The following is a 19312-nucleotide window of genomic DNA, read 5'->3' on the forward strand; positions in this document are numbered from 1 at the left end:
GCTGGAAACTGTTCCAATCTAAACCTCCCCTGGCTCAACTTGAGGCTGTTTCCTCTTGTCCTGTCACTTGTTATCTGGGAGAAAAGACTGATCCCCACCTGCCTACAGCCTCTTTTCAGGCAGCTGTAGAGAGAGATCAGGCCTCCCCTGACCCTCCTGCTCTCCAGACTAAACACCCCCAGCTCCCTCAGCCGCTCCTCACAAGACCTGTGCTCCAGACCCTTCACCAGCTCCGCTGCCCTTCTCTGGACATGCTCCAGCACCTCAACGTCCCTCCTGAAGCGAGGGGCACAAAACGGAACCCAGCATTTGAGGTGCGGCCTCATTAGTGCTAGGTACAGGGGGACAATCACTGCCCTGGTCCCGCTGGCCACACAGTTTCTGATACAGGCCAGGACGCTGTGGGCCCCCTTGCCCCCCCGGGCACACTGCTGGCTCATGCCCAGCCGGCCGTCACCCAGCTCCCCCAGGGCCTTCTCCCCCAGGCAGCTTCCCAGCCGCTCTGCCCCAGCCTGCAGCGCTGCCTGGGGCTGCTGTGACCCGAGGGCAGGGCCCGGCACTGAGCCTGGTTGAACCTCCTACAACTGGGCTCGGCCCATCGGTCCAGCCTGCCCAGACCCCTCTGCAGAGCCTCCTGCCCTCCAGCACAGCAACACTTTCCCTGATGTATGGCCCGTTATGAAGTTCTGGAGATGAATGGTGCTTTATAAGGTGTTTTCTGTTTTTCTTCTCTGTGTCCTCCATGGTGGTCAAGCTGTAAATAAATAGGCTCTCAGGGCTCAATTAATTGAGAGAGAATTGGAGTTGTATATCGGACAGGCAGAAGAGACTGAAATTGGTTGATAAAGTAGCTTTCCAGGAATGTGAAAAAATCCCTGAATATCTCATTTTCACCATCTGGTTGCCAAATGAAGGTTGCCCTCTGTCCTTACTGTAAGTATTCATTTTCCTATCTTTCAGGTAAAGTTGCCCTGACTCAGCCTGAGCTGGGCAGTGGGAAAGGAGAGAAGTGTTCTTCCTGATTTGCCTGGTAGCCACAGTGACGCACCAAAGCTGGCTGACCCCTCACACCTGTGAGGGAAACCCTGTCAGATTCTACCCTGGAGTTTAAAAAATAGGAGTAAGGAGGATGGGAGGGAGATCTTGGTTGCAACCTGATACTTAAGCTTTTTTTTTTTACTTGTGAAAGCCAGTGTGGACACATGGGTGCAACTGCCAATCAAGATGGTCTGGAGAGCAAGCAAAAGAATTTCTCCAGGTGCTGCTATGGCAGCTATGGTGAAGGTGGTGTGTGGGGACACCAAGATGACCCTGTGATGGAAAATCATTGGCATCTCTAGCACAACTTTTGTTATTACATAAAATGCCTCTTTTAACACCCATCCTTTGCCAGTGTGGATCCTGCTGAATGTACCTTGAGCTTTTTTTAGGCTTTGTCCTTTTCCCCAGAGGAAACTCAAGTCTCTCATAAGCACTTAAAAGTTTTTCTGCAATACATTTACAGCCTGGTTTTCAGACGTGGGTTTGTTTCTTAGTGTTTCCTTGGGGTAATTTGGAGATTGTGTTCTTAGTACAAGAATCTGTTGTAGCTCAATAGACAGAGACCACTGCTGAGGCAATCTATCACACTGTTTTTGTGTGTTTGTGTATGTTTCCTGATCTTCTGATACTCACTTGTGCTTTCACTGGTGACATGCTTGGAACAAAGGATACATTACAACACCACCAGCTAATATCTGTTCCCAGGCAGCAGTTTATATAAATTTCTTCTCCTCAAACCTATGCTGATTGGAGGATACTGGCAACAAGTCATGTTTAATTCTGATGACATACTTGAATTGGAGTCAGCCCTTTCTACAGAATTGTGGAAACTTTTTATCTGCAGCTTTCTCTTTACCTCGTTTGACTTCTTTACTGTTTCTACTAACTTCTTTCCTTGTGTCTTTGTAAAGAAATGAAACATTAGCTAGCTTTCTTTGGAAAGGCATGTTTACTGGAGAATGTAGAATAACTCTGAATCAGTTGTGGAATAGAAAGTAACTGTAAGTAATTTGTTAGATTGCAAAGTTTGTAGGCAAAGTCCTAGAAATATTTTGGTTCTGTGTCTTTCTGCTTTGTGTGTGGCTTAGTTGCAATTATAATGTTGTAGTTAATGTAGCGGTGTTAGTATTGAGTGTCCTGCAGCTGGGAAGAGAAAGTGTTAATTACTAGAGTGAGATCTGGGTTATGTGAATGTAGGTGGTTTCAGAAAATGAGTATGCAGCTTACTTGTTCTGGGGATATATGCATTGCAGAGGACTTGTTATTTGGAGCAGCTTTTTCCAAGAGGGTTTTTGACACCTGTTGGTTCAAGTCAGTTATCCTGCCAGGCTGAAGGGGTTTCAGTGTGATAGGAGTAGCAGACCACTAGCTGAGTAGTTTTGCCCTTTTTTCTCTTAGTAATGGAACAAGTTAATTTGCATTTTGTTTCATTTGTAAGATGCAAAATCCAGGTGAACACTTTTGCTTACTGTTGTTCAGGAAGACCGGTCTAACAACTATTCAAGTTTCCTGCTTGTCCTGACCTTATTTTGCAATCAGCATTTTTCAAAGGCATAATTAAAATGTTCTGCAATGGTACCATCTTTGTGCCAACCAGCGGCTCACATTCCCTTCAGTCTGTCCCTGCCATATGTGGATGAAAAGGGAACCGTCTGCATAAAGGCTTTGGTCTCTTGAGAAGAATGTGGTAGACATAAGAAATGCTGGCCAAACTTTGAGCATCTTTTCTTCTTTCAACAGGAATGAAGCATCCAGCAATGGCTTGGAAAGTCAGTAGTAAATTTTATAAGACATGGGGAAGTGTTTAGAGAGAATGACAGATTCCTATCTGTTATTTTGAAATTGTTGTGTTATTAAATCCACTAATGTGGGAATAAAAATTGCTGAATGTACTAAAATGATAAGCATATGAATCAGATTTTTCATGCAGTTACATCTGATAACAAGGACTAGAGTGGATGCATTAGGAGAATCTTGTTCCTCATGCCCCTAATTCTCTATGTGCAATTTTGTCAGAAGTTTATTTAAAGGGTAGAATAAGTTTCTGTTAAGATTCAAACATTAAAGTATTTAAGCAGGTACAGCCCTGATATAATCTTAACTAAAAATGCCTTTCAAGCTTATTAACCCAGGACATATAATCAGTTTTGTGTACTACTGTGATAACCATTGTGTTTAATTTTGGAAGTTAAAGGCACAAAGCCTAATAAAATTGGATTAGGAGCCTCTGAGAAGAGTGCCTGAAGGAGAAATTAAATTCATTTCAACACAAACAGATATGAAATGAAGTACAAATAGAACAGCAGTAATAATTGTAGTATGACACAAGGCTTCATTAAAAAAAATCCAACAACCTGTATTGCATTCGATGCCAGGGATGTGGAAACTGAATGAATATAGGGTGTTTTTAATGCATATTTTGGAGGTGATTGAAGACTGATGTCTAATAGCGGTCAGGGGTGCTTGCCAGCTGGTTAGCCAGTGCTGTATAGATGTCAAAACTTCAATGAACATGCATTCCTCTGTCATGTGTGAAATTGAGGGGTGCAAGGATAGTTAAGTAACTACGTTATTTTAATTTGCAGCAGTAGGAAGAGAAACTAGAGGGAGATGGCACTGGCAATGAGACACACAACCTTTCAGATGAAGGCCAGGGATTCAAATCTAGGGTGAAGTGACAGGCAGTATTATTTAGCACTGGCAGATTTTGAGTGGCCTAGGGACATAAATTTGATGTTAAGTCCAAGTAGACAGAAACCCACATCACACAAACCTGTCTATATAACCCGGAACTAGCTGGCATTTCTGGTGTTTTTCTTTCTGATTTCCTCTCTGTAGCTGGATATGGGGAAAACAAATTCTGCTGTGAACATTTTCACAGGCTCAAAAAGTTTCCCTTGCTGTGGAGGACATGAAGAAATTTGTGCCTCTGAGAATGTCAGAAATGGTACCAACATGCAACCATTCCTTAGGGGCTTGATAGAGGGGAGATGAAGGCCCATGTGCAAGGCATGGCTCAGCTTGATTACAGAGTGTGGCCATGAGAGGACACCTCTCCTGCTTTTGGGATGAGTGCTGTAATCACTCTGTGTGTCCCTTCCAATGAAAACTCAAATGTTTCACACAAGCTGGACCAGTTCCAAATGAGAGAACTTCCATTTTCTGGTACCCCACCTGTGGTAATCACACCATGATTTTGGAAAGAGCAGGACAAGGGCCTTGTGTATCTCCTCCCTTTCTCTTAGTGCAGTTGACTTGCTTTTTCATCTTTCTCCAGGGTTTGTCCAAAGCTATGAGTTACCCATCTGCTGTCTGTTCTGTGCAAGGGAAGCACTGGTTTGTGCCTGGCATAGAATCATTTAAGTTGGAAGGACTTCTAAGATTGTTGAGTCCAACCATTAACCTAGCACTGTGAAGTCCACCAAGAAACCATGTTGCTAAGCGCCACATCTACACGTCTTTCAAATACCTCCAGGGATGGTGATTCTACCACCTCCCTGGGCAGCCTGTTCCAATGCTTCACCCCCCTTTCAGTGAAGAAATTTTTCCTAATATCCAATCTAAACCTCCCCTGGCACAACTTGAGGCCATATCCTCTTGTCCTGTCACTTGTTACTGGGGAGAAAAGATCAAGCTGCACCTGTCTACAGCCTCCTTTCAGGTAGCTTTAGAGAGGTGAGAAGGTCCCCCCTGAGCCTCCTTCTCTCCAGGATAAACAACCCCAGTTCCCTCAGGTGCTCCTCACAAGGCTTGTTCTCTAGACCCTTCCCCAGCTTCCATTGCCCTTCTTTGGACACACATGTGCATGCATTACAAGACGGCAAGGGGCAGTAGCCACACAGTGTCCAGACAACTCATGCACTTGAACGGTTTTCCAGCCTTTGGTATGCCAAATGACTTGAAGTGCATGTTACCACTGTTCTTTCCTGCTTCGTCACAGCTGTACTTTGCACCAGGTTTTCTGAAGTCCCCTGCACTCCATATGCATTCCAGAGCCCTTGTGTTATGGGTTCCAATAAAGTGAATCCCTTTTGAGCAGAAATTCTGCTGTGGGAATTATCCTGACAAGAATTGTCTTACCTGCTCTTTTACAGAAATTGTTTGAGTGTGAAAAATCAGCCTCTTCTTCATCTTGGTGAAAGGGTTGTGTCAAACACACTTTAGATTTCACAATAGTATATAAACAAAGAAACTAAGGACAGATGAACGTGAAGGGTAAGCTATCATTTTGTATCAAAATTCTGGGTTTTTGAGATAAACTAATGGGAACTGAGTAGGGAAATCTGTCAGCGTTACTTGCAAGTACTTGGCTGTGTCTCTGTGAATACGACTGGTTTCTGTGGGGCTGTTGACAGGTACTAGAAATTGTGGACTTAATTTTGATTTGTGTAAGGAGATACAGCTTCAATAATTTCAGCGTAAGGCAGGGGCTGTCAGTCTCCACTTCTTAGTGTTTTCCATGAATGCTTTTGTAAATGCAAGAACAAATGTTAATTTTCACTGTAACCCTACATAATAAACAGTTGTTTAGTCCTATTTTACTGATAAAGAGATCAACACATTATAATTAATTTGAATATATAAATGAGAAATTACTGATTTTCTAAGTCCACATTTAAGCCTCAATAGAAGTGTTGTTTTAATTATCAGAAACTAAAAGAAACTGAAGGGACTGTAATTGGTTAGAGACTCATAATTTGAAAGTGATGTTGCGACTTTGAAGACATGCCTCATACAATAGGTAAAGCAACTCTTTTAGGGTCAGTGTAGGATAAAGACCTTATTTTCATGTTGCAAGCCAAGTAGCGTCCTGTTTCTGTGGGTTCATGCATCAGTTCATAAAACTATTAGGCAAAAATTGTAAATGATTCCATAAAATGGATTTAATAGGAACTTTAGTTTTTACCATGATTTTGATGGCCCTAAGTAGAAAAGACATCTTTTGTCTTGTGCCAGTAAAATACTATATTGAAGATTACAATTGTACTTTAGCTGTCTGGATCTGGAAAGACATACTTGGGTTTGGCAGAAATTATTTCCAAGTTGTATTCTGCTTTTTGTGTCTCTAACAAAATTTATAGAGCCAGAAGAAATGTGGATTATTTACAGAGCCAGAAGAAAACGTGAATTATTCGTTCTGGAATCAGTGTCATAATTACAAGAAGAGACCCCTGGGAGATCATGTAGTTTAATCTTGTGCTCAAAGGCAGGACAACTAGAGCACGTTGTGTAGGGTTTGGGTTTTTAACGTCTCCAAGGATGGAGACCTGACAGCCTCTCTGAGTAGCATTTCCAATGTTCTACAACGCTTGCAGGAAAAAGGTTTTTTTCTTATTTTTACATGGAATTTCTTCTGTTTCAGTTTCTGCCTGTTGCCCCTTGTTCTGTCAGTGAGCACTACTGAGAAGAGTCTGGCTCCACTTTCTTTACATCCCTTGTCACCAGTCCCAGCTCTGTCAGATACTCCAGTCCCTTCATCATCTCTGTGGCTCTTGGTTGGACTTATTCAAGTATATTCATGTCTGCCTGGTTCTGGGGAGCTTAGAGCTGGACACAGCACCCAGATGTATCTCTCCAGTGCTGAGTGGAGGGGAGGGATCACCTCCTTTGACCCGCTGGCAGCACTCAGCCTGATGCAGCCCAGGTGCTGTTGGCCTTGCTTATGGCACAGGCACATTGCTGGCTCATAGTCAGCGAGTCCATCAGGACCCCAAGCTCCTTCTGTGCCAAGCTGCCTTCCAGCTGGTCAGTCCCAGAATGATCCTTAAAAGTCAGCCAGCTCTCCCGGACCTTTTTTCTCTCCAGCTCTGTCTCCCATAGGATTCTTACAAGCAGGTCCTTGAACAGCCTAAACTCCACTTTCCTGAAGTCCAGGGCTGAAATCCTGCTGTTTGCCTTGCTCCTTCCTCTCAGGATCCTGAGCTCCACCATCTTACATTCACTGCAGACCTTCACATGCCCAGTCAGTCTTCCTTGTTTGTAAGTATGAGGTCCAGCAGAGCATCTCCCTCATGGGTTCTTCAGTCACCTCTGTGAGGAAGTTGTTTTTCTGTATACTCCAGAGACCTCCTGGACTGCCTGTGCCCTGCTGTGTGCTTCTGCCCTCCAGCAGATACCATGGTGGTTAAAGTGCCTCATGAGGACCAGGGCCTGCAAATGTGGGACGACTTGCATTTGTCTGAAGAAGGGCTCCTCTACTTCTTCCTTTTCCTCTTCAGGCTATCTGTAGCAGATGCAGTGTCACCCACATCGGTCTGCCTTCTAATCCTGACCCACAAGCTCCAAGCTGATTCATCATCCAGCCCCAGGCAGAGCTCCAGAAGATCCCACTGCTCTCACACAAAGGGCAACTCCCCCCATCACCTTCCCAGCCTGTCCTTCCCAAAGAGCCTGCACACATCATTTGCAGCCCTCTGGTCATGGGAGCCATCCCGCCATGCCTCTGGGACCCCAAGGAGATGGCAGCCCTGTAGCTGCACACAGACTTCAGTTCCTCCTGCCTGTTCCCTCCATGTGCTCCATGTGCAGGTGTTTCAGTCATCACTTTGTAGTAACTTCCTACCCCCACGGTGGGTTGCTGCCTTTCTGGAAATGCATGAAATGAGCAATGCACTGAGTAGTTTGTTGTGCAGATTAAGAGAGAAGCAATGTGTGTATGAGAAAGAGAAATAAAAATGTTATGTACACATTAAAAAAAAATTAGTGAGGAGTAAAAGGATCTTAAAAGCCCCTTCTGACAAATAGAAGGATAATCTTAGCAAAATTCTGAGAAAACTTGTGCAGGTGCCAGGGAAGTAGAATAAGCCATAGAAATAAAAAAGGGTTACAGTAATCAAATGAAAGATCGAGTGTTTTAGCATACTATACAATGAAATCCTTTAAGTAGCAGTGGTAGAAATGGCAAGAACCTGGCCTACGTGTGGATTTGTGGAGCAAGAGGAGCCTCTGTCAGAAAAGCCTCTGATCAGAAGAGCCTCTGTCGCAGGCTGCAGTTAGAGCTGTGAAATGCAGGCCTGTGGATCTGTGACCCTGAGAGGAGGGATTTTTTGCCATCACAGCAGAAAGGCATGGAGCCACCTCCCATTGTAGAGCAGCGAGGATAAGAGGCACCACCAGTTCTGATAGATCATTGTGACTATAGAAGTGGGATGATGAGACAGTTTTGGGTGAACTGATTACAGGATCAGCACTGCTTTTAGTATGTCTAATGGTGAGGGACAGTGGTGTGGGAAAAGGCAAGAATTTAATTTCCATTGTGTTCAGCTGGTGTTGATGAATTAAGTAAAAGCTTCTGGAGATGTAAAACTATGAGGCAGGCTTGTGAACTGACAGCATTCAGGATCCAGTTTGACTTCTGAATGCTGCAGTGAGGGCTAGTTAGGGCACATTTTGAAAAAGCTTGTTATAATAAGGTATTAGGAAAAATATTTTCTGAAGAGTAAACACTGAAACAGTTTGTCCAGAGAGGTTGTGGCATCTCCATCTTTGGAAATTTTCAGAACGCAACTGGAGAAAACTCTTGAGTGTTCAGATCTAAGTTGAGCCTGCTGTGAGCAGGGTCTGGAAGTTGCTGAGCACCCAGAGGTCCCTTCCAACCTCAAGTATTCTCTGATGCTTGGTGTTTGGCATGGGGATTTAAGTGTTTTGAAGCCTCCTCTCTTGTGTCCTCTGATGTTATTAACAGCCATCTAAGGGTTGTTTTGACTCGTTTCCATCAGCAGTCCTCTTGGGGGATTTTTAAAATGAAGCCTGTTTTCTTGAGGACAGTTCCAAGGTGGCTACTCAGGATGGCTTTCAAGATTATCAGACTGCACTGAGGCAGTGCTAGTGGGGCATGGATCTTGTTTAAGGGTTCTGGTGTTCTCAGGAGGAAACAATAGTTTTGTAATTTTTTGGAGAAAACTAGAATTTTTACAGTTTCGGAAAGGGATGCTTGCCAATAGTGCATAGTATCACAGTGTACAAGAAGGACAGTTTTTGTAAATGCTTTGGTGAAAGAAGTACCACTACACATTAGTGTTTATTTTAGCCGAGATGAGTTTTGGTATCTGATAAAAGAAATTTCAAAGCTAAAACATTTGGGAATGTTGTTAGATCTGTAGTAATGTGGAATCATAGATCTCTAAAGTGAAAAATATATAAATACAAAGCCTCTAGATTATTAAATAATCCCTTTCTTTGTACACGAATCATCTACTGCATGTGTAAGGGAAGTCTTCCTTTGGTAAGTGCAGAAAAAGGATTGTTTCTCTCTGCACATCAGGTCAGACGCCATTTCAGCTTTTCTACAGGAGTATTGCAGAGATTCTTTGCTAATCTTTGAACTAGAAAAATAGCAGCTACAATATCATCTTTATTGAAGGGTAAGTGATATTTCAGTGATACCTGCTTTTGTTTAGAGGTAGTTATCGTTACGGTTTTTCCTCTTAAAACCCCTCTAGAAGTAGGCTGAAATACATAAATTAAAATCCTGGTTTTCAGAATACAGTATTATGAAGAGTGGTATTATTTCTGAAATGTTACAGCTCAGGAAATAAAAAATAAAAGATTCGAGGGAACTTAAATATGGAAATACTATGTCTTAAAATCTAACATTTAATACAAAAATGATAGTCATTTCAAGACTTGGTTATCTTTTGAATGCTCATATAGTTTCTATGTCTCATTACCTTTACTACAATTCCCTTATCAGTAATAATTCATCTTCAGACTAATTTTCTCCTTCACTGTCATATATGCCAGAAATGGTATCAGCCCATGCTATTTAACTCCTCAGTGGTTTTGAGATTCACTGCAAACAGGGAGGTTTCGTTGCAATACTTTCTGAGGACACTTTATTTTCAATCACCCTTACAAAGCAGAGATTCAGCTTTGAAGAGTTTACTGTATATTGTGACCCAGAGGGTCTTTGAAGGTTAATCAGCTTTTTAGCAGTAATAGGGTTGGATTCTTGTGTGACTAAGTGAGTTACTACAGTTTCTTGTGCAGATCTATCATTTAATCGGAAGCCTGGAAGACTTGCTACACTGCATATTAAGTAGAAAAGACAGTTTTTGTTTTAATATTTTTTTTCTTTCTGAACTTCAGTGTATCTTTAGGACTGTAAATTAGTTGAGACAGCTAGACTGATTATTTAAGAACCATTTCTAATGTGCGTGAAATCTAATAAAAGGAGCTGTACAGTGAAGTCATATTATTTGGACACCAAAGCTAAAAACTAATTTGAAGAAATATTCTTATATATACAAAATAAAATCCACTAAATGTGGTAATGTTCCTGATTTACATTTAGGGCATGATTTAATCCAATTGCAGTTTAACTGGAGGCAGTTAGTGTTTTCTTAAAGGCAAGTGCAGAAACTCACAAATTTTTTTCACATATTTGTGGCCCAAAACAAATATTTGGGAAATGGTCAGGGTAGACTTTCAGGAAGAGTTTTTACCAAGTAAGTGTTTTTTACAACTGAGTATCTCTGATATATCTCCGTGCTTGAATTTAGCTGTTGAAGTTGATGGAATGACAAACTATAGAGTAGATCTGTGTTTAAATGTAACTGGACAAATTTTTTTTTTCTGGTAGTAATGAACTGCACATTTTTAAATACAAGAGAATTTATATTCATATATATATATATAAAATATGTATGTAACTAAGCTTGCATTTAAGTCTAATTCTAATCCCATGCTATATAGTGCTGTGTCGCTGATGGGGACTCCACTTTGTCAGTTTTGTTTTCCCCAGATGCTGAGATGCTGGGTTTGAAATAATGGTAGTATACATACAAAATGCAGTGTCCCTGCAGGAGCTGTTTAGGTGGTTGTCTTTATTATGCAGTGATTGAGAAGTTTCCTTCGACTCTTTGTCCAGCTGTTGGAAGAGCTGGGTTGGATTCCAGAAAGGAAGATGATGTGTGATACATTTGCTGCAGTCTGTGCGCTGCTACAGCACATAGGATTACAAGTTCTGATTGTTTAGATTTCAGATGGCCTTTGATGGAAAAGCCAAGGGACTGATTTACAGAATCTTACTGCCTGATACAAACAAATAACTATTGTAAATATTTTAAAACTTGAGGAATGTTGGTTTGTATACAGGAATGTGGTTCTGCCTTTACATGAAGTACCAAGTAGGAAGAGCTGATAACTCTTAATTTGTCATTTGTTTTGCTGTGTGAGTTGAAGAGAGAAAGGTTTGAGGTGAAGCAGGGAAGAGAATGGGTCAGAGCAAAAAGCCTAATTACATGCCAACATTTTATTCCATTAAGATGACAGAGCTTTTCCTAAAAAGGGGGGAAAAGAACACAGCCTGCAGGCTAAGAATTACTTTAGAAGAGGAAGATTACTGTGGACACTAGTGCCAGCTTTGCTGTGTGGGTAAGCAGTAGAAAAGCATATTGCTTGGTGTTGCCATTTTCCAGAATGTATTGATGATGCTATTACATCCTAAAACTGCCGTGCCAGATTTACTACTCTTAATTAAACAAATCTGTGTATTTGAAGACTTTATTTAATCATAGTTTTGAAGGCAAGTTAAGCATGATGGGCTTAAATTTAGTCCTGCCAGCTGTTTTATTTGCCCACTAGTTAGGTACATGATATGCTGCCTTTCTCTTTTCCCTTGTTCTCATGCTGTTAACACAGTGAAATGAAGAAAATCTTCAGATTCTTATAAACTGAAGCCATCTGGCATTTCACAGTTGCCATGCTATCCAAACGGGCAGATTACTCAAAACGTAGTCCCTAAGCTTAGGAGAGCAGGCCTGAATTTGGTGCTGGGTTCATCTGTCTGAGAAGTGGGGATTAAGAGTTTTTCGGTCATGGTTTGGTTAGCATCAAAAATTTTGCTTGGGGCTGAGGAAAACAGGAAATTGGGAAGTGGGAGAGTGTTTGTGTGAGTAAAGAATAATGAGTATCTGGGGAAGCAGAGAATTTATAGGCAACTTTTTTATTGGATTAGGAGATCCTAATTATTGTCTGACTTCTGTTTTCCTCTAATTTTGGTCCAAACATAAATAACTGTATGTGGTGTTCATTTGTGTAAATTTATTGTATAAATATCCTATGCACTGGGAGGAAATTAATGTAGAAAAAATATCCAAATAATGTAAGATCTTATTGTGGTACCTAGAGCTTAAGATGAACCTATTTAGAAGCAACCTGGAGAAAAAAGAACTGCAAAATTTGAATAGAAATGCTTTTCATGAGTTTCCAGGTAACTGGGAACTGAGTTGGCACACTGTAGACCTGTGCTGCTTGAGCAAATGACTTAGCAGTATTTGGCTGAAAATGTGGATGAGCAGTTGAAAAGAACGTGTTACAGTCTAGAGGACTTCACCATTTTAGCTTAAAGTTTCGGCATACAGACACTTGGAGTTTGAATGTGTTTTGGTTAAAGATGCTTGATCTGGTTCTAATACCCTGTTTAGATCTTTGTCATACCATTCTCTGTGTACGGGATTCTTATTTAGGTTTGTGTCCTCTCCATGCAAGTTAAGGTATTCCTTATCTTCCCTGTCTGCTGGAGGAAGATATAAGGAAAAATGCTTTTCAGTTGTTTGGATAATGAAAGTTATTGCTAAGCTTTTCTAAGAGAATGTGTTGGTAGCCACATTCCATCAATAAAGGTCCTGCTTTGTGGACCCTGACCTCCATCCAAGTCTTCTTCATCGATGAAGAGCAAAGATGAATGATGACTTTGTTACTCTTCTGTTACGTCTACCTCAGTGACATGAAATAATTTTGCATGCTGATGTTCACAACTTGATACAAATATTATTATAGATTAAATTCTGTGATTGAAAATGTTACTTGCAGTTCTTGCCTAATGTGATTATTTATGATTTCTAATGTTGCATGGAAAGAAGACTTTGCCTTGTACTTCTACAGGAGCAAGTGAGATTGTGGAGACTAAAAGCGGAATAAACTCTTCTTAAAATTCCCTCTAACCAAGCAGAAGGTAGCTCACCTACATTTTCTGAAGTTACTGCATGACAAATGCAATAGGCATGTGTGACTACATATGGAACGGGAGATTATTTTTAGTGGCAAAAACTATCCTGCTTAGAAAAGGATAACTCCATGACATATGCAAATGTATGCAGACTGAAAAGCCCTTGACTTAGTATAAGCATTACTTAGCAACAGCTAAAAATATCAGTGTGTTATCAACTATGTTATTGTCATACTAAATCCAAAACGCAGCCTTGTACCAGCTATTGAAAAGAAAATTAACTCAATCCCAGCGGAAACCAGGACAGGGTGGTTCCTCTTCCTCATCTTCTTGGTTTTAAAACATAAAATGTATACATATACATTTATATAAGTATGTAAAATGTAATATAAATTTCAAAATATTTCAATATGCAATTGAAATGCTGGTTATAACTGAAAGACATCCAATAGAGGTCATAAAGCTGGTGCAGAAGGAAATAGATGTCATATATAATAATAATGTCATAAATGTCATCTTCTATTTGAAATGTTTCCTGCAGTTTCACTTCTCTTGTATTGTCTCATGACAGTGTCTAGAGTAGCATTTCTCAGCTGTGTCACTGCAGGACAGCCGAATCTTAAGGTGTCATGTTGCATGCAAGCTGTCTTATTTATTTCTGTCAATTTGACAAATGTATATTGCTGTGTTTGTAGTGTCCTATACAGTTGCTTGTGGTTTCTCTGTATATTTAAAACAAATGCTTATACTTACATACACCCACTTACATTGCTTTGCAATGCTTATAGTCTGTTAGCATGTACTGACATTTCTATAGGGATGTTTTGTGCGAATGTGATTAGTTTATGTGTAGATTTGAAGCTGAGAACTGCATAACAGATTTGAAAGCAATGTGGGAAATGCAATAATCATATGTCCTTGATAGCTTTAACTGCCTTTGTTATTAGCCTACCTGTGCAGAGAATTATCATATTATTATTTTATAATATTGTATTAAATAATATAGTGGTTTAGAGTGAATTGCAGAAATATTTTCATTCATTACCCAGACACATTATATATACTTAAAGACCAAGATAAACATAGTGGTATTGTTACTTATGACTGTGTCTTATTTTAAGAATGTCTATGGCTAGCTGTCGGCAGGGTCACTGAAACTTTCATTTTAGCAGCTGTGACAAAAGTATGATAGTTTAAAAAAGCAACTGTTGTGAAAAAAATTTCACATAGAAGTACATTGGTTGTGTTCATGTAATTGCTATAGGCATTAACTTAAGTAAATTTAAGTAAAAGGTCATCCATAAAATTATCAGATTTTCTTAATCCACTTGAACCTTGATCTGTTTTGGTGTAATGTTCTGGAGTTGGTAAAGTTGCTTTATGAATGGAGTCTGTAATCCCAAATGGGATTACACCACCTTCTTCTGATTCAGAATTTCCTGCTGTTGCAGTATGTGTTGTTCCGAAGAAATGAGGAGTAATTCCCTCTCAGACACTCCTGTTGAGATCGCTGTCGGGGAACAGAGTTGGTGAAGTATTCTTTCACTGCTAAAGACAAGGTGTTGCTTCTGTTGTAAACTTAGTTATCTCTCAATGAGTTTACAAGCTTGTTCTAAATAATTCACTTCAGCTTGAAGCTGTTTCCCAGGAGAGTGAATAGTTATCTTCTTTAAACCAATTTTTGCTTTAAGAACAAACCAACCACATGGTGGTTTTAAAGTGGTGGAACAGACGTCCTTTATGCAGCAGACAGTTGTGCTTTCACTTGGAGCCTTTTCTGTTCTTTTTTAAAAAATACTATTATTTACAAATTCCTTACTGAGAGGACAGTAATGAGTCTGCATCAGTCAGCTGCAAAGTGTGATCGTGTTTGAGCTCTGTCCTCCACAGGTGGGTTGCAGAGGGTCTGCACATGCATGAATGAACTCAAAGCAGAGTTCATTCGTGCGTTGCCTTCACTGACTGAGCATGTGTGTGTGTTTGTGCTTAGTCCTCCCTTATAAGAAAACAAAAAAGAGCAAGGAGTACTGCAATGAACATTTTTTTCCTGTTCTCATTTCAGAAAGGTTTCTACCTCCAAAGCATAGCTTTTCTTAGATTGCCTGGTTTTAAGCTATATTGTTATTGTAGCAGAGGGCTGCCACAGATTATGTACTTGTACTGCAGGGCAGCATCCCTGGAAAACATGCTGTTTGCAGTCTTTCATGCCGGGCCTGGGAGGATCATGACATTAAATTGCAGAAATATCTCCTGTGTAAATCTGAGGCTTTTACGGAGGGGCCTGCCATCTAAATTTAAGTGCTTTTGAAAGAGGGGAAGTTTTGGAATAAAGGCTGCAGTATATCTCTACTACCAAGAAAATCAGTCTGTGCTGGAAAGCAAGCACATGTTGAGTTAAGGCTTGGTAAGGAATAAAGAGAGTTGAAACATCTGAGAAGGAGAGACTAAGCTGCTCTTCAGATTTTGATCACAAGCTTTTCCAGCTTCTAAGGCATGACGCTTCTGTTTTTTATAATACACACATTTATAACATTTCATGGTGTATTTGCTAAATTTAAAGGGGTTTGGTGCATTGTGGTTGGACACATGGCAATACAATGGATATGACTAATAATTTATCATGGCCCTTGTTTAATACAAAGGGGCCTTTTAGTTTTGTTACCTGAGTTTTTATTTGATTGGATGAAAAAACGTGGTTGTTTGATGAGCAGTTGATGCTTTTTGTCTTTCCATGATCTGTTTGTCCATTATTTTTAATAACTGGTGAAACGTACTAAGATGTCTCTTACGTAAAGGGAAAAATAGAGGTCTTGGTACTTGCACCCCAGTACTGTGCAACAGTTTCTTGCAATGTTACCTGCACACTTGACAGTACAGGCTTTCACCCTCCAGGGTTAATAATAGGAAAGAAACCCATTATGATCACTTTTTCAGTGCTAGAGTAGTTGTCCTGCAATGAGTGAAAGCTGAGATGATATGCCAGGGAGATCCTTATCCCTTAGGGAGAAGAAGGTGGCAGAAGGAATGAGCATTTTTCATCTTTTTCTAGATCCCATAACTGTGAGACCTGTTTGACATCAGCCAACCAGAGAGGGGGAAGCATGCCTTCATGATGACCAGTATGACCAGTTCTGGGCAGGGCACAGGTGGATGGTCCAGGGTCTCCTTCAGTTTTTCCACAGTGCTGAGCTGTCATAAGTTGGACACTTCCACTTCCACCCTGTCCTAAGGGCACTCTTTACTGGTACCAGTTTTTAAAGATTTCTAGGGCACTGCTCTTGTTTTTATGCTATTCCATCATTTTACCACACTGCCTGCTCAGCTCAGAGTTCTTGTCCCTCCTTGACCTTTCCATCGCAATCATAGATTTATCAGCCCTTCAGCTTCAGGTCCAGTTAGGGAACGGTCTTGCTTCTATTATTGGTCTGATGCTGCTTGTGGACTTCCGAAGAGTTCAGATCTGAAAGCGGGTGTTTCAGGAGATACGTATACTGCTATACTCTACTGTGGCCACAAAACTTTCTTTGCAGAAAACCCATCTGGGACTTGCTACCATGTCATTTTAAATTTCAAATATCCTTATGACTAATGGAACTATAAAATACGTTGTCACTGTTGTAGCACATAGGGGATCCAGTAATGAATTAGAGGTCCTCTGTGACAAGTACCATAGATATATAATAAAAACCAGCAATCTTTGTCTGGGAACACTTCAGTCTAAGTTTATATTTCTTCATTATGCACCCAAAAATAGGGTTAATCAAATTTCATGCCTAAGGGCTTAAACAACTGGAATATGAAAGAAATGTTCACCATTCTACAGTGCAGTAGTCCTCTTTCTCTGGAAAGTATGCACTTTGTTAAGGTTCAAGCCAAAACCTTTCAGTTAAGTATTTCTCACAGAGTATCTAGTTTGATTTAGGCAGTGGTTTGAAGCAATAGGATGGATTTAGTCATCCCAGATTTATATTCAGTGACTGGAGAACAATGTTTTAGTTTTATTTGAAATGTTTCCTTCTTCCCATTCTAAATTAAACAGCCAAATTTATGACAAAATCATTAAAATGCTTAAATACTGAACTGATTTTTCTAATTCTGTATTTTCATGTAGATACATTTTCTCTTAATTTTTTTTTAATCTTTTCCAGATTGTATTGGTCAGTGGACATCTGGACAGCTGGGACGTTGGGCAGGGAGCTATGGATGATGGTGGTGGAGCATTCATATCATGGGAAGCATTATCACTCATTAAGGATCTGGGTAAATACATAATTTTAAAATATTTTTAATGCATTACATTTCCATGACATTTTGTATGTTGTCAAAACTGGATTTTCTATTTTATCCATTCCTCTGTGCACAAGTATTCATACTTAGTATAAGTATTTGCAGGTTTGTCTGTTAAAGTCCTTCTTGCATCACAGGGGTCATCCAAAAGCAACACATCAATCAGTGATCTAGAAAGTGCTTTGAGCCTGCATGGTCACCGTCATCACAGAATGAAAATTCAGTGTGAGATATACTGTCTAGGTACTGTAGAATGAAGTCAGTCTTTTTCATATTGTCTTAATGAGTTCCTCCCTATTATCATGAAGTCACAGATAGCCATAGCCTTCTGATATTGTTCTCTGCCTTTTAAGCAAATATTGTCATTCAACATGTTCCTAATTCTTTCACTGTCCTACATGTTGCTTTTACATTGGTTACTCAGTTAATCTAATTCCCAGTCCTTTACCTTGCTCTTGATGACTTCTCAAGATAATTTCATCTAAGTCCCTCTCAAGAGCCCATAAGTAGGACTGGATCTGGACAATGATCCTGCCTCTGGTCTTCTCCCTTTCATCTGCATGTAAAGGTATTCAGCAAAAATTATTCTGAACTTCACAGAAATCCAACGTACATATTCTGGTGGTTTTGGTTTTTTCCTTGAATGTTCTTCCTAAATAAGTTTATATCCTGCCTGGAGTTGTTACACCAAATATGGATAGATACATCTATACCATCAAACTGGTGTGTTCTCAGCTTTGTACTAGAGAGCTGATTTCCTGAGTATGGTGCTTTTATCTTGCTGTGCACTTGGGCTCTGCTTTGGACTGTGACAGCTGATTTCCCTGGCAAAGTGTTGCATGCCGGTCTGAGACCGGAGCGTGGTTCTGTTTGTATTCTCAGGAACAGAATTAAGACTCAAAACGGAGTCAAGAGCCAAGGAACTTTATTTGCCCAACAATAAATCTGCGAATGCAAAGGGAGAGAGAGCAAAAGATAAAGAGAGAGAAAAGAAGGAAAGAAAGAAGGAAAGAAAAGGGAAGAGTTCAGGGCAATAGCTACCACCCCGGAGCTGCGGTGTCCTGACAGTCTGATTCGTTTCCAAGTCCGGTGGGGGAACGTCCTGTCCAATCTTAGTTGGTTCCGTTTTTTATAGGGTTGTTACAAGCCGTTCTGCTCAACCACACCTCCACTTGACAATGGTGTACGTGCCCAACATCAAGGGGCCTCCAGGCACCTTGACCCCCCTGACCCCAAGTCTGGATACGTGCACAGGGGCTTGGTCAAGTTTTGCAGGATCAGCCTGCCCTGTTGCTCCATGGCATCAGTCGGTTTCCTCCTTTAACAATGTATAGGTAAGTCGCTGCGGTGGCAGTGGTGTTATCTTCCTGCCTTAAATCTCTTCTCTGGCAGTAGTCATTCACAGTGGTGATTGCATGAGCTTCCTGCCATAGCAATGTCAAGATAATACATCTGCTGTGGCGTTGGTGGGTCTCATCGGTCCAGCTTCCCACACAAAGGTAATCCAGGTCAGAGCAAGCACACACTTGAGTCTCATCACTATAGGGATACACTTCTGCCAAATTTAGCTTAGCCATGATGACCTGTCAGATGTTGTGAGCTCATGTGTCTTGTCAAGCAACATTTGACACTGAGGGCTTACACACTGGTGTATCCTGCTACAATAGTTTTGTGGCATGCAGAGCAATGTTCTGATTCCAGTGATCACGTCTTTGAATAATCCTGGGTAATCAGCAGGGTGACAAGGTGACTGGGTTCTGGAATACAGGCTGCAGATCAGCTGGGCTCTTCTGAAGCTGATACTCTAGCACACAGGCTGTTGACACTGGACTTGCTAGTCTCCCTCCTGCAGAATTTCTGTGCAGCAGAAGTACAAGTTGAATTGAACTCCCACACTGACAATGCTAAAGGTAAACAAAGAAGGAGAGAAAGAGGAAAAGGTGGCTTCTAGTGTGGATATGTCTGTTCTAGTAGTGCTATGGTTAAAATACCAGAGTGGAATTGCTCAGCCTGTTGCCTCCTGATTTGCATAGA

The 19312-nt window shown here is 40.8% G+C and overlaps 1 protein-coding gene across 4 annotated transcripts in view; it reads left to right on the plus strand.

Moving 5' to 3' along the window:
* CPQ (carboxypeptidase Q) overlaps positions 1-19312 on the plus strand; it is a 158452-nt gene that overhangs the window by 83437 nt on the left and 55703 nt on the right. For all 4 annotated transcript variants that reach the window (XM_040587388.1, XM_040587387.1, XM_040587385.1 and 1 more), the window contains one exon: positions 17140-17251. In XM_040587388.1, coding sequence (XP_040443322.1) covers positions 17140-17251 — 112 coding nt within the window. The remainder of the gene's footprint in view (positions 1-17139; positions 17252-19312) is intronic.

Source organism: Falco naumanni, chromosome 3 (assembly GCF_017639655.2).
Source record: "Falco naumanni isolate bFalNau1 chromosome 3, bFalNau1.pat, whole genome shotgun sequence".
Classification (NCBI taxonomy): Eukaryota; Metazoa; Chordata; class Aves; order Falconiformes; family Falconidae; genus Falco; species Falco naumanni.